This window comes from Lontra canadensis, unplaced genomic scaffold (genome assembly GCF_010015895.1).
Source record: "Lontra canadensis isolate GAN:19392208 unplaced genomic scaffold, GSC_riverotter_1.0 scaffold7, whole genome shotgun sequence".
NCBI classification, from domain to species: domain Eukaryota; kingdom Metazoa; phylum Chordata; class Mammalia; order Carnivora; family Mustelidae; genus Lontra; species Lontra canadensis.
This window is the reverse complement of record NW_022631001.1, coordinates 24,474,446-24,490,543: the sequence shown is the minus strand read 5'-3', so window position 1 is coordinate 24,490,543 and position 16,098 is coordinate 24,474,446. Positions and strand designations below refer to the sequence as shown.

The 16,098-nt window shown below is 37.3% G+C and overlaps 1 protein-coding gene across 10 annotated transcripts in view; it reads right to left on the bottom strand.

The window, feature by feature from the left end:
* The window catches only part of C2CD3 (C2 domain containing 3 centriole elongation regulator), a 143,190-nt gene that overhangs the window by 84,165 nt on the left and 42,927 nt on the right, over positions 1-16,098 (bottom strand). For all 10 annotated transcript variants that reach the window (XM_032853111.1, XM_032853105.1, XM_032853109.1 and 7 more), the window contains 5 exons: positions 9,222-9,373; positions 8,249-8,458; positions 7,242-7,354; positions 3,134-3,252; positions 1,158-1,280 (listed from right to left, as the gene is read on the bottom strand). In XM_032853111.1, the coding sequence (XP_032709002.1) occupies positions 1,158-1,280; positions 3,134-3,252; positions 7,242-7,354; positions 8,249-8,458; positions 9,222-9,373 (717 nt within the window). The remainder of the gene's footprint in view (positions 1-1,157; positions 1,281-3,133; positions 3,253-7,241; positions 7,355-8,248; positions 8,459-9,221; positions 9,374-16,098) is intronic.

Genomic DNA, 16,098 nt, shown 5'->3' with positions numbered 1-16,098 from the left:
GAGGAGGCAGTAGCATGAAAATCAAGATCAAAACCATGGAGGTATAAACCAGCATGATACCTTATTGATTCTTTACATAGTTTGACATGGCTATTGGTAGGGAAGCTGTAAGTGATAGGCTAGGAATTTATGGGGAGCCCTGTATTTTTATCTTTTGGATAATGAAGAGCCATGGAAATGTCATAGGTATGGCTGTGATTATTTTAAAAGCTCACCAGAACAATAAGACAAAGCTATACTGAAGCCACACATTCAAATTCTGCCATCTAAGAAATCCCGTAGCTTCTGAATACAAGGAAAGAACCCTCTCTCCAATGAATTATACATCAGAATTCATTCCACCAGACCATAAACTCAGTCACTTCTTTCCTTGTTTATATCCAATTACTCTACTCCAAGCCATCAGTTATCTCTTTTCTGGACTAATGTAAGTTTCTATTTTTCTTCTTGTCCCCTACAATGTATTTTCCATAGTTACCTTTTAAAAATGTAAATCAGGGGTGCCTAGGTAGTGCAGTTGGTTAAACATCTGACTCTGGGTTTTGGTTTACATTGTGATCTCAGGGTTGTGGGACTGAGCCCCACATCGAGCTCCATGCTCAGCATGAAGTCTGCTTCAGATTCCCTCTCCCTCTGCCCCTCCTGCTTGTGCTCTCTCTCTCAAAAAAAAAAAAAAAGTAATTCAAATGTCACTGTCCCACTTCAATGTCCTTTCTTGGCTCTTATGATAAAATCTAAACCATTTACATAGATCTACAAAGCTCCGAATGATATGGCTTCCACATGCCAGTCCAATCTTATTTTCTACCATTCTCCCTCCTGGCTCCCTATCTATGGCAACGATACTGCTTTAGGGCCTTTGCATGTGTTATTCCCCTTCTCTGGAATGATCTTCCCTCTACTTTTTACTTGGTGGTCTCTTCCTCTCCTTCAAATCTTACCTAAAATGTCACTTCTTTAGATCTTCTCTGACCAAAAGCCCCCTACTTTCTCCCAGATATTCACTTTCACATTTTACTATTTATTTCCTTCACAGCAACTCTGCTGCCCTATTTTAACAGAAGTTGCAAGAGGAGAGACCCTGATTTTTCTCATTCAGTGCCAGCCAGTAATACATATTCCATAATACTTGACTACCTGAATGTGTATCTATGTACCTTAAGGGGGCCCAGTGGAGTCTGACCATTCTCTTGTTGCACTGGAAGCTGGTTACTGAAAGAAAGCAACTCAGACTGAATGACAGTTCGTAAAGGCAGTGATGCAGATCCAATGATTTCTGGCTGAGAGAAGAAGGAAAGAAAAACTTTAGGTTAAATTAAAGACAAGCCACAGGGGATTTTAACTGAAGTGATAACACAGTACAGCTTAGAAAGGAGCCCAGGCTTTATGAAGTAAATAGCTTAACTATTTGACTGAGGCAACTTTAAGTGGCAACCTACATTCTGCCATACTTTGGTCCCCATTCTGGGTGTCACTACTTCTCTCTAGAAGATTATAGAGGGTTTCATGAGTCACCAAGAGGTTGGAAGAAAATCTTTTTTCTATCTTAAGAGTTAGTTCTTTACAAAAAGGGTTCAACTTCACTATTAAAAAAATGAAAAATAACATTTAGATGATACAAATTCTTGACATTAAGCTAGAAAAATTACAAAATATACCTGATGCAAACAGAGGCTATCATAAACGTGTGAAATTGGGAATATAAACTGGCAACATACTTCTGGACAGCAAATTTGGCAGTAAATATTAAAAGCTTTAAATATTCACTCTTAAGCCCAGTGGTTCCACTTCTGGGAATTTATACTACAGAAGTAACAAACACATAAAAAGCTTATAGACAAATATGTATACTTCAAAAATTAACAATTAGAAATAACAAGAGGTCCAATAATCAGGAATTAAGTTAATTACAGCACATTGTTACAATGCAATAACATATAGTCAATAGCGTTTACAAAAAGTCCAAAATAATATGAACAGTATGAACAGTATTTACCATGTTTGGTAAAAAGAGGGTGTTAAGTAATATATAGCAAATCTTCAAATATTTATAAAGATAATGTTAAATTTTTTAAAAAGGATAAAAAAACTGTAAATAAAATTATCCTAATACTGCCAAAGATTTGCCAATGTATTGTAACCATCTGAAAAAAAAACAAAAGTGAAACATAAATATTAACAGTTATTTCTTGGTGATGGGATTATAGACAGTTTTTGCTTTTCAGAAATATTTTCTCAAGTTCTCTGCCAAAAACACGTACAACTCTTTTATTAGAAAGAAGCCATTAGCTAGGTGATTCAATGTAAATATACTGAAACGTTTGCAGAGGCAGTCTTGAGGTTGTAGAATTATGTGTTTTTCCACCTCTTCTTATTTTAGTATATTCTTCAAAAAGAACTTGTATTAATTATATCCTCTGAAAAGACAAAAAAAAAACCCCTAAAGATACATTCCTCATGCTATCCATACCAAGAGGAGATCAAAGATTAGAAAGATTTCAGTAGTTTTACTGAAATAAGTTAAAAACTGCGCAGGACATAGTTTATCGATTTATGCTGTACCAATTGCAAGTGAATTTTATAAACTTGGAATAAGTTTATAAGATGATCAAAACTGCTATCCACATTGTATTATCTTGGACCTCTATATATTCTACCTGAAAATAAGAAACAGGGTCTCAAATTAAGACTTATAACCTGTATCAGTTCAAACAGTCCCCTCTCTGTTGCAGGGAATACAGTGAAGAGGTTAAGAACTTAGGGTCAAAAAAAAAAAAAAAGAACTTAGGGTCTAAAGTCAGAACACGAGGTAGAGTCCTGCCTGGCTTTATCTTTTATTAGCTTGAGTGATCTTAGACAAGTTACTGAACTTCACCAAATCTCAGTTTCTTTGTCTATAAAACAAAGATAATAATGTACCTAATTCACAGAGTTAGAATGATTAAATTTGCTAGTGTGTTTGTGTAGTGCCTTTAGCATATCTCGCTTATAACAAATAGCAAACAGAGATTAGAAACAATAATAAGCAGTGGTTGAGCCTGGAGAAATTCCTAGTTTAGGTCGGAATATAATTTTAAGTATATTCTAATTCCCTAGTGTAGTGATAAGGCGAAGGTCAAAATCACTTAAGTACCTTTTTCTGTAAGGTTTTCTTTGTGTAAATTTGGAAAGTGAGGTTGGAATTCCACCAGTGTTCTATCATTGGGCCACCAAAATGTACTGGAAACACAAATCGCTGCTGGAAATTCACCACTGTAAGGAGAACCAAACACATAAGCACATGTCAGTCCACCCAACTACAGCCATCATCAATCCATGCTTTGACACAACCTGCTTCCCTTTTGATCTAACTAAAATCTCTTTCAGAAGTCTAGTCAGGCACCTGGGTGGGTTAGTCAGTTAAGGGTCTGACTTCTACTCAGGTCATGATCTCAGGGGTCCTGGTTTTGAGCCCTGCAGTCAGTTGGGCTCTGTGCTCATCCGGGAGTCTGCTTGTCCCTCTCCCTCTGCTCTTCCCCCTGCTTGTACATTCTCTCTCTCACATAAATAAATAAAATCTTAAAAATTAAAAAAAGAAATCTAGTCAGCATAATTTCACAAAAGTGTTAGGGTTGTAGGGATTGAAGGAGCAGAGACAAAGAGAAAACCCTGCATATAGTACAGAGAAGATAAGCAGTGCTCTGTTGCTCTAGTTTTGCTATGAGAAATGAATGTCAAACATATGCGCTCAGGGGGTGCCTGGGTGGCTCAGTGGGTTAAAGCCTCTGCCTTCAGCTCAGATCATGATGTCAGGGTCCTGGGATCCAGCCCCAGATCAGGTTCTCTGCTCAGCAGGGAGCCTGCTTCCTCCTCTCTCTGCGGCCTCTCTGCCTACTTGTGATCTCTGTCAAATAAATAAACTCTTTATAAAAAAAGAGAGAGAGAGAAAAGGAAATATATGTCCATACAAACACTTGTACAAGAATGTTTATAACAGATTTATTGGTAATAGTTAAGAATTATAAACAACCCAAGTGCTCATCAACAGATGAATGGATAAACAAATTTTTCTATATCTACAGAATGGAACAACGGTCAGAATGGCTGAAATTAACAACACAGGAAAAAAAAGATGTTGGCAAGGATACGGAGAAAGGGGAACCCTCTTACGCTGTGGAAATGCAAATTGGTGCAAACATTCTTTTTTTTTTTAAGTGGTTGTTGTTTTTTTAATATTTTATTTATTTTACAAGTAGGCAGAGAGGCAGGTAGAGAGAGAGAGAGAGAGGAGGAAGCAGGCTACCTGCTGAGCAGAGAGCCCGATGTGGGACTCAATCCCAGGACCCTGAGATCATGACCCGAGCTGAAGGCAGAGGCTTTAACCCACTGAGCCACCCAGGGGCCCAACCACTCTTGAAGACAGAAAAGAGGTTCCTCAAAAAGTTAAAAATAGAGCTACCCTAAGACCCAGCAATTGAGCTACAAGGTATTTATCTAATGGATACAAATATGGTGATTCGAAGGGGCACATGCATCCCAATGTTTATAGCAGCTATGTCCACAATAGCCAAACTATGGAAAGAGCCCAGATGTACATCGATAGATGAATGGATAAAACAGAAGATGTAGTATGTGTGTACACACACACATACATGCTGGGATATTATTCAGCCATTAATAAGAATGAAATCTTGCCGTTTGCAATGACTTGGATATAACTAGAGGGTATTATGCTAAATGACAAACATCAGTCAGAGAAAGACAAATATCACATGATTTCACTCATATGTGGAATTTAAGAAACAAAACAGATAAACACATGGGAAGGAAAGGAAACATAAAAAAAAAACTAAAAACATGGAAGGATACAAACTGTCAGAGACTTAACTCTAGGAAACAAACAGGGTTGCTGGAGGGGAGGGAGGTGAGGAGGTGGGGTAACAGGGTGATGGGCATTAAGGAGGGCACTTGATGGAATGCGCACTGGGTGTTATATGCAACTGATGAATCACTAAATTCTATCTCTGAAACTAATAATACAGTATATGTTAATTAAACTGAATTTAAATTTTTTAAAAATGTAAAAAAAGAGTAAATAAGTATTTTTAATGTTTGTACTGGATATACTCATATCAAATGAGACATGATGCATGTTCAAAATTTTTCTACTGAACCACCGTTTTTAACAGTAAGACTGAAAACAACCTAAACAGTAATATATTAATAAGAGGTGTTTAAGTTATGGCATAGTCATACAAGGGAATATTATGTGGCCATAAAGGACTGGGAAGACTGAGTTCTTTATGTCCTGGTATGAAAAAATTACTAAGATACACTGTTAAAGACAAGGTACAAAACAGGGCATAAGGTACACTAATACTTGGATTAAAATGGGAGGGCAAAAAAGGATAAACATATTTGCTTATATATGCATGAAATACCTTAGGAATAATAGAAAATTTACAACATTGCCTACAAAAATTTTGAACCAAGTAAATGGATTATATCTAGTTAAAAAAACAAATAAAACAAAGCAAAATAAAAATTTAAAAATCCATCATTACCAGGCTGTACTGGAATGTTACTTGAATGTGTAGGAGAATTAGGACCATATCTTTTACTTTTTAAACTACCTCCCAGAAAAAAAAAAATAAATAAATAAACTACCTCCCAGAGAAGGAATTAAATACTGATGAACTGTTCATGGATCAAACTGGATAACCAATGCAAAGAAACTCACAAAATCTGTTAGAAAGTTATATAACTTTGGATGACAGGAACATAAATGTTTATTATATTACCCTTTTACTTTTTTGTATTAGAAACCCTTAAAATAGAAAAAAAAGGTAGAATCAAAAGCACATGCAAAAAAAGAAAAAAATTGGGCAAGAGTAAAATTCAAAACATTTGTTCTATAAATGATAGTACTTAGAAACTGAAAGGACAGCCTATTAACAGGAGAAAATACTCAAAATCATAGCTCTCACAATAGTCTCATATCCAGAATATGTAACTCATACGGGCCTTATGTAACTTACAAGGACCTTAAGATATATAAAGGATATATAAAGAATTCTTATAACCCAGTAACAACTTAAAAATGGGCAAAGAATTACAACAGACATTTCTCTAAGATATACAAACAGACAATAAGCAACAGGGAAACACACTCAACACCATTAGTTATTGGGAAATGCAAATCAAAACCACAGTGAGATACTACTTCATAACCCCTAAGATGGCTACAATAAAAAATAATGAAAGATAACGAGGGTTGGTGAGTATGTAGAGAATTGGAAACCTCCACACACTGCCGCTGAGAATGAAAAATAGTAGAGCAACTAATGAAAACTGTCCGGTAGTTCTTCAAAAAGTTAAAACATATAGTTACCATATGACCCAGCAAGTCCACTCTTAGGTATACACTGAAGGGAAATGAAAACATTATTATCCGCACAAAAACGTGTACACAAATACTCAGAAAAGCATTCTCCACAATAGCCAAAAAGCAGAAACAACCCAAATGCCCATCAGCTGAGGAATGGATAACCAAATGTGATATAGTCATATGATGAAATATTATATAGCCACAATAAAGAAAAAGGTACTGAAACATATCATAACATAGATCAAATTTGAAAATATTATGGTAAGTCAAAGAAGCCAGTTACAAAAATCACATACTGTATGATTCCATTTACATGAAATGTCCAGAATGAGTAAAACGATAGACAGAAAATGGATTAGGGGTTGTTTAGTGTGGGTGGGGGTGGAGATAGGAAAATGAAGAGTGAATGCTAATGAGTAAGAGATTTCTTTTGGGGGGATGAAAATGTTCTAAAATTAGATCATGATGGTTGTACAACTCTTCGTATATACAAAAACCACTGAACTCTTCAATGGGTTCAACGAACACCCTAAATGGTTAAATTGTATAATATGTGAATTATATCTTGATAAAGTTGTTTTAAAAAGGGAATAAAAGAAAAACGGCAAGAGTCCAGCGAACGTGATCTAAGCATCAGGAGCTCTGCATTCTAGTCTCAGGTATGTTACTGACTTGCTGCCTTGCAACAGGATAGTCACAGGGCCTCTGGGGCAGTGTCCTCACTTATAAAATAAAAGATGATGGTAGATCACTTCACAATTCTTTCTAACTCTATGATTTCATGGTACTATAAAAGTCAGATGAATATTTAGGGATTGAAAAATTCTTCCACAGTAAAAATGTCTAAGGAAGAGAAAACTAGTCTTTCTCTTACTTCCATCTGTAATTTTACTGGAGGCAAGTCGAACGACCTCGGTGATCAAAGCTGTCTTTCCCAATCCATTTTTAGAAAAGCCCACAGGAAAGTGATATTCCACAAAGAAGGTGCTAAAAAATCAAAACCAAAAAAAGTGATTTAAACATAAACCAAATAACAAATGAACATATTTATTATTTGATCAATCCTACAGATCTTTCAAGGTCCTATTTTCAGCATCTCAGATCCTCAGAGGACCTATCTGGTCTCTTGAAAGCCTTCACCAGGGGCGCCTGGGTGGCTCAGTGGGTTAAAGCCTCTGCCTTCGGCTCAGGTCATGATCCCAGCGTCCTGGGATCGAGCCCCGCATCGGGCTCTCTGCTCTGCGGGGAGCCTGCTTCCTCTTCTCTCTGCCTGCCTCCCTGCCTGCTTGTGATCTCGGTCTGTCAAATAAATAAATAATATCTTAAAAAAAAAAAAAAAAAAAAAAGCCTTCACCAATCCTATCAGGCAAGTTCTACCTTGTGCTCGCATAGTTTACTTACTCTGTCTTTTACCTATCTATTATTGAGACATAACTGACATATAACGTATTAGTTTCAGGCATATAACAATGATTTGATATTTGTAGAAGCTGGAAAATTATCACAGAATGTCTACAAATCTTCCAAAGTATTTTTTAACGTAAAACACCTATTTTGCATCCTACAGCCTCTTAAATATGTCTGTATTGTGCTGACTATAAAGTATATAACAACAGAGTCAGGGTCTCAATTTCCTTTTTTCTCACACTTACCTAGTATTGGCCTTGACACCTAGTGAGGAATTCATTTTTGAAAACATTTTTGTTGATGGATTCATATTAAAGTACTTTATAAATCATAAAATGTTATACAATTATATATTTTATAATTTTATTTTTTGTTATATATTTTTATATATTATATATATTATTTATTAATTACTATTACCATCACACACATTCCAGAAATATCAAATTTAGCTTTTCCATGTTAGAGACGTACCGCTTTTTTGTTGCTGTCAGCTTAAGTGGTCTGCCAGGAAAGCTTTTCTTGCCAGAGGTCATCTGGGGACTATCTGGAGGAACTATCATTGTTTCGATGATGATTCTGACTGAATGTGTTCTACCCAAAAGGGCCAATCTATCCACACTTAGTGTCATCACTTGGGCATCTTCTGGAGTTTCTGATCTCATCTGTTGTTCAACCACATTTCTGAAAGGAGTTCATATAGACAGTGAAACAGACAGTCCAAAGCCCAACATGAAAGGATCTAGTTTGTATAGGCAAAAAGAGGAAAGAGGAAGGGCAGCCAAGTATCTAATTCACAAGTTATCAAGGACTGAGAGATGACTTTAATCAATAGAATGGTCCTAACCCAGAGTGAAAGAAATTTCAAAAAATGTAAAACCATTCTTCTAATATAAAGGCTTATCTCCACACAAGTATAGAAACGGATGTTACAGAATTAGGTTTTCTTTTTTCTTTTTCCAAGATTTTATTTATTTATTTGACAGAGAGACAGCCAGAGAGGAAACACAAGCAGGTGGTGCAGCAGGTAGAGGGAGAAGCAGGCTCCCTGGAAGCCTAATGCGGGGCTCGATCCCAGAACCCTGGGATCATGACATGAGCCAAAGGCAGACACTTAAAGACAGCCACCCAGGAGGCCCCAGAATTAGCTTTTCTTATAAGGGCTACAGACATTACACCTCAGTTAACCTACTACTTCAATATAACTACTATCATCACTTCTGTGTATTCGTTTTCATTATTCATATTTTCTACAGTCTAGTATAGCACACATTCAACCTAGAATTCTGCTTTCTCAACCATTTTATTGTATCCTTCTTTTCATATTATTACACTTTTAAGGATTCAATACTTAGTGAACTCACTTAACTAGGATGATAGTGCTGGGCAAATACAAATCATTTACTTTAGGAGTCTTCCTTTGCTTTTGCCTCAATCATAGCCTCACCTATTTTTCTTGCCTGCTGCCCTTTTCTTCAACTTAGGATCACTTGACTCCACAAGCTTAGGAGATTTGGCAAGAGGTTTTGACTGGTTCATTTTTTTAGAAGGGACAATATCATCTTCACTGAAGAAATCACTGATGCTGGTATCGGATTTCTACGGGGGGAAGAAATAAAAAAAGAGGCACTAAAAAAAAATTGTTTTAGGGAGAGTGGTAAAGAAAATATTTCTCTAAAGGTAATCAAATTCTTCTCTGCACATATATCATTCTTTTAAAGAGATTACTGATGCCAGGGAGATAATCCCACATTTCTCTTGGTATATAAAAATAACCTACAAATTCAGTTCAAAGAAAATAAATGAAAATAGACTCTTCTTTCAAATTTTCAACAATAATAACAATCATTACTTATTTACTATCTATTATGTATCTAGTATCAAAGCCAGATACCAAAGCCTGTATTTCTATCACAGTTTGAGGCAAAACGGAACAATGTCACCTAATTAAGAATTTTAGGAACCAAAAACACAGGCTCATAATGCTAAATTTCTAAGCTCTGGATGTTATTCAATATTAAGAACATCAAACCCTGGGAAAGGACATGTACATTTTAACTCCCTGATCTTTCATTGCATCATGGTCTATTGGTTCACTCCTCATCAGCCAATCTTTTCTAAGATTATTTTGGTCAAATGGCATGGGGGATTACACAGTGCCATTCGTAAACTCATTCCTTTATTCACTAAGTACTCACTGAGTACACTCAATATTCATCAGGCTTTGTTGTACTGGTAATACAAAGATAATGCAGACATGGTCTTGTTCTTGAGAAAGTGTATCATAAAATATTGTCTCAATGTCCCAGGATCCTGTGGAAATCTGGGCAATAAATTCTGCTTGGAGAAGTGTACAATGGCTTCTTCAGAGAGGTAATCAGCTGATTTTTGAAGAATAAAGAGTTTATCAGATGTATAAAAGCATTTCAACATTCGAAGTAGAACAATCAGTAGAAGGAAAAAATACAGAGATTTAAAAAAGAACTACAATGTTTGTGGAGTGATGAGACAATCAGTATGACTGGAGGGTAAAGGGCAAATGTGGGAGATAAGGTTAGGGAGGTAAGTCAAGATCAGATTCTAATGCATACATAAGGCTTATGAGATGATGTCATTATTTACAAGTAATTAACACTCCTAAGCATTTATATCATGATGTATAAAAGAAAACATCATATTGGGCTAGATAAAGAATTAAATGAAATAATGAATATAAAACATTTGGCACAGTACTCAAAAATAATAGATAAGAAGCAAGACAGTGGAGGAGTATGAGACTGAAATATCATTAGGTCCCAGGAGTTAAGCTAGATAGTTATCAAATCATTCTGAACACCTACAAACTCAACAGGAGATAGAGAAGAAGAGCAGCAATTCTAGGAACAGAAAATAAACTACTTTCTGGAAGGTAGAACGTGTGGGAAGTGAATCCGAAGCCATGGGGGAGGGGCCGGCTCCCCACAAGCGGTAGAGCAGCTGAGCACAAAATCAAGAGATTTTAGAAGTCTGCTCTGCTGAGGGACGTTGCACCAGTGGCTAAGCGTGGGGTGGAATCCTTGCTGAGACCGTGTGGTCTCAGGTCCCGCAGGGTCACAGAAAGACCGGGGTGTCTGAGTGTGGCAGAGCTCCCAGGTATTGGAGCGGGGAAGCCGGCTACAGAGATGGAGCTGAAGAGTATGTTCTCAGCTTGCGGTTACCTTAAACCGTGATCTAAGGCACAGCTGGGCCACTGCTCTTTGAGCAGGGACCCACAAGTGGCAGACCCAGAGAGAGGCCCTCCTCCCTCCTCAGGGAGGAGCAGCATAGGAGCACACAGCAGGAGTCTGCTGGGTTTGGAAACTCCAAACAGGGCTGTCTGCCAGAGACAGAAATGCTCGGTCACAAGCCAGGTGAGCACGGAGTATGGCCGGACACCAGGGAGACAGGAGGGATTCACTGCTTTTCTCTGAGGGTACACTGAGGAGTGGGGCCCTCCGCTCTCTACTTGGACGGCCGGAGATTGGGTGGCTGCCATTTTTATTCCCGTTCTCCAAAGCTCTACAGAAAGCGTTCAGGGAACAAAAGCTACTAAGAGCAAACATGAGCAGATTACTTAGCCTGGCCCCTGGCAAGGGTGGTACAATTCCACCTCAGGCAAAGACATTTGAGAATCACTGTAACAGGCCCTTCCCTCAGAAGATCAGCAAGAATATGCAGCCAAGACCAAGTTAACTGATCAATGAGAACTGTGGAACTCCAGAGCTAGGGGAAAGCAACACATTAGAATTCATGGCTTTTTTCCTATGATTCTTTAGTCTTGCAAAGTTATATATTTTTTTTATTTTATGTTTTTCTTACTCTATTTTTTAACTTTTCCTCTTTTAACATTTTTTTTTAAAGATTTTATTTATTTATTTGACAGACAGAGATCACAAGCAGGCAGAGAGAGAGGAGGAAGCAGGCTCCCTGCTGAGCAGAGAGCCCGATGCGGGGCTCGATCCCAGGACCCTGAGATCATGACCTGAGCCGAAGGCAGCAGCTTAACCCACTGAGCCACCCAGGTGCCCCATCTTTTAACATTTTTTAACTATTTTATCTTATCAATACATTTAAAAAAATCTTTTAAAATTTTCATTGTTATAGTCATATTTTATACCTTCATTGTGTTTACCCTTATTTTTTGTATACATACTTTTTTCTTTAAAATTTTGGGATACAATTTCTTCTAATAGATCAAAATATACCCTAAATCTAGCACATGGCTTTGTTTTAGTCTCCAGCCTGATCACATTCTCTCCTTTTTTTTTTCTTTTTCCAACCAACTTATCTTATCAATTCCTTTTTAGAATCTTTTTAAATTTTCATCTTTAGAGTCAACCATCTCTTCACCATATTTACCCTTATTTTTGTATATATATATATATATATATATGTATTTTTCTTTCCTTGAACTTTCAGAGGTAGTTTCTTCTAAGAGATCGGAATACACCCAAAATCAAGTGGGTGGCTCTGTTCTATTCACCAGTTTAATATATATATTTTTTTTTTTCTTTTTTTTTCCCCTCCTTTTCCTCTCCCCCCCATTTCAGGTCTCTTCTGATTTGGTTAGGGTATATTTTTCTGGAGTCTTTGAGACCCTTTCAGTATTTTGTTTCCACATTCATCTATTATCTGGATAAAATGACAAGCAGAAAAATTCACCACAAAAAAAAAAATAACAAGAGGCAGTACTGACGGCTAGGGACCTAATCAATACGGACATAGTAATACATTAGAACTAGAGTTCAGAATGACGACTATCAAGGTGCTAGCTGGGCTCGTAAAAAGCATGGAAGATATTAGAAAATCCCTTTCTTGAGAAATAAAAGAACTCAAGTCCAACCAAGTTGAAATAAAAAAAGCTATTAATAAGGTGCAATAAAAAATGGAGGCTGTTATTGCTAGGATAAATGAGGCAGAAGAGAGAATTAGTGATATAGAAGACCAAATGATGGAGAATAAAGAAGCTGAACAAAAGACAGACAAACAACTACTGGACCACGAGGGGAGAATTCGAGAGACGAGTGACCCCATAAGATGAAACAGTATTGGAATAATTGGGACCTCAGAAGATGAAGAAAGACAGAGGGACAGAAGGTATATTGGAGCAAATTAGAGAATTTCCCTAATATGGCAAAGGGAACAAGCTTCAAAATCCAGGAGGCAAAGAAAGCCCCCTCAAAAATCAACAAAAATAGGTCCATACCCCCTCATCTAGTCGTAAAACTGACAAGTCTTAGTGACAAAGAAAATCCTGAAAGCAGCTTGGGACAAGAGGTCTGTAACATACAATGGTAGAAATATTAGATTGGCATCAGACTTATCCACAGAGACCCAGCAGGCCAGAAAGGACTGGTATGATATATTCAGAGCACTAAACGAGAAAAATATGCAGCCCAGAATACTATATCCAGCTAGGCTGTCATTGAAAATAGAAGGAGAGGGGCGCCTGGGTGGCTCAGCGGGTTAAAGCCTCTGCCTTCGGCTCAGGTCATGATGCCAGGGTCCTGGGATCAAGCCCCACATTGGGCTCTCTGCTTACCAGGGAGCCTGCTTCCTCCCCTCTCTCTGCCCGCCTCTTTGCCTACTTGTGATCTCTGTCTGTCAAATAAATGGAAAAATCTTAAAAAAAAAAAAAGGAAGAAAATAGAAGGAGAGATAAAAAGCTTTCAGGACAAACAAAAATTAAAAGAATTTGCAAACACCAGGGACACCTGGGTTGCTTAGCAGGTTAAAGCCTCTGCCTTTGGCTCAGGTCATGATCCCAAGGTCCTGGGATCGAGCCCCACATCAGGCTCTCTGCTTAGCAGGGAGCCTGCTTCCTCCTCTCTCTCTCTGCCTGCCTCTCTGCCTACTTGTAATCTCTATCTGTCAAATAAATAAATAAAATCTTAAAAAAAAAAAAATTTGCAAACACCAGACCAGCCCTACAGGAAATATTGAAAGGGGTTCTCTAAGCAAAGAGAGACTCTAAAAGTAATAGACCAGAAAGGAACAGAGACAATATACAGTAACAGTCACCTTACAGGCAATACAATGGCACTAAATTCATATCTTTCAATAGTTATCCTGAATGTAGAGGCTAAATGCCCTAATCAAAGTCACAGGGTATCAGAATGGATAAAAAAACAAGACCCATTGATATGCTGTCTACAAGAAACTCATTTTAGGCCCAAAGACACCTCCAGATTTAAAGTGAGGGGGTGGAAAACAATTTACCATGCTAATGGACATCAAAAGAAAGTTGGGGTGGCAATCCTTATATCAGATAAATTAGATTTTAAGCCAAAGACTATAATAAGAGAGGAGGAAGGACATTATATCATACTTAAATGGTCTGTCCAATAAGAAGTTCTAAAAATTTTAAATATCTATGCCCCTAACATGGGAGCAGCCAATTATATAAGACAATTAGTAACAAAAGCAAAGAAATACATCAACAATAATACAATAATAGTAGGGGACTTTAACAGCCCCCTCACTGAAATGGACAGATCATCTAAGAAAATATCAACAAGGAAATAAAGGCTTTAAATGACACACTGGACCAGATGGACATCACAGATATATTCAGAGCATTCCATCCCAAAGCAACAGAATACACATTGTTCTCTAGTGCACATGGAACATTCTCTAGAACAGATCAAATCCTGGGTCACAAATCAGGTCTCAACCGGTACCAAAAGATTGGGATCATTCCCTGCATATTTTCAGACCACAATACTCTGAAACTAGAATTCAATCACAAGAGGAAAGTTGCAAAGAACTCAAATATATGGAGGCTAAAGAGCATCCTACTAAAGAATGAATGGGTCAACCAGGAAATTAAGGAAAATTTTAAGAAATTCATGGGAACAAATGAAAATGAAAACACAACTGTTCAAAATCTTTGGGACACAGCAAAGGCAGTCCTGAGAGGAAAGTATAGTGATACAAGCCTTTGTCAAGAAACAATGTCTCAAGTATACAACCTAAACCTACACCTAAAGGAGCTGGAGAAAGAACAGCAAAGAAAGCCTAAACCCAGCAGGAGAAGAGAAATAAAGATTAGAGCAGAAATCAATGAAATAGAAACCAAAAGAACAGTAGAACAAATCAATGAAACTGGGATCTGGTTCTTTGAAAGAATTAATAAGATTCATAAACCCCTGGCCAGACTTATCAAAAAGAAAAGAGAAAGGACCCAAATTATAAAATCATGAATGAAAGAGGAGAGATCGCAACCAACACTAAAGAAATAAAAACAATTATAAGAACATATTATAAGCAACTATATGCCAGCAAATTGGACAATCTGGAAGAAATGGATGCATTCCTAGAGACATATAAACTACCAAAACTGAACCAGGAAGAAATAGAAAACCTGACCAGACCCATAACCAGTAAGAAATTGAAGCAGTCATCAAAAATCTCCCAACAAATGAGCCCAGGGCCAGACGGCTTCCCAGGGGAATTCTACCAAACATTTAAAGAAGAATTAATACCTATTCTCCTGAAACTGTTACAAAAAATAGAAATGGATAGAAAACTTCCAAACTCATTCTATGAGGCAGCATTACCTTGATCCCAAAACCAGACAAAGACCCCATAAAAAGGTGACTTACCACTATCCTTGATGAACACGGATGCAAAAATTCTCACCAAAAAACTAGCCAATAGGATCCAACAGTACATTAAAAGGATGATTCACCACGACCAAGTGGGATTTATTCCTGGGCTGCAAGGTTGGTTCAACATCCACAAATCAATTAATGTGATACAATACATTAATAAAAAGAAAGAATAAGAACTATATGATACTCTCAATAGATGCTGAAAAAGCATTTGACAAAGTACAGCATTCATTCTTGATCAAAACTCTTCACAGTGTAGGGATAGAGGGTACATACCTCAGTATCATCAAAGCCATCTATGAAAAATTCACAGTGAATACCATTCTCAATGGGGAAAAACTGAGAACTTTTCCCCTAAGGTCAGGAACATGGCAGGGATGTACATTATCACCACTGCTATTCAACATAGTACTAAAAGTCCTCGCCTCGGCAATCAGACAAAGAAAAGAAATAAAAGTCATCCAAATTGGCAAAGAAGTCGTCTCTCAGTTTTGCAGATGATATGATACTTTATGTGGAAAACCCAAAAGACTCCACTCCAAAACTGTGAGAAATCATACAGGAATTCAGTGAAGTGTCAGGATATAAAATCAACGCACAGAAATCAGCTGCATTTCTATACACCAACAGCAAGACAGAAGAAAGAGAAATTAAGGAGTCGATCCCATTTACAATTGCACCCAAAACCATAAG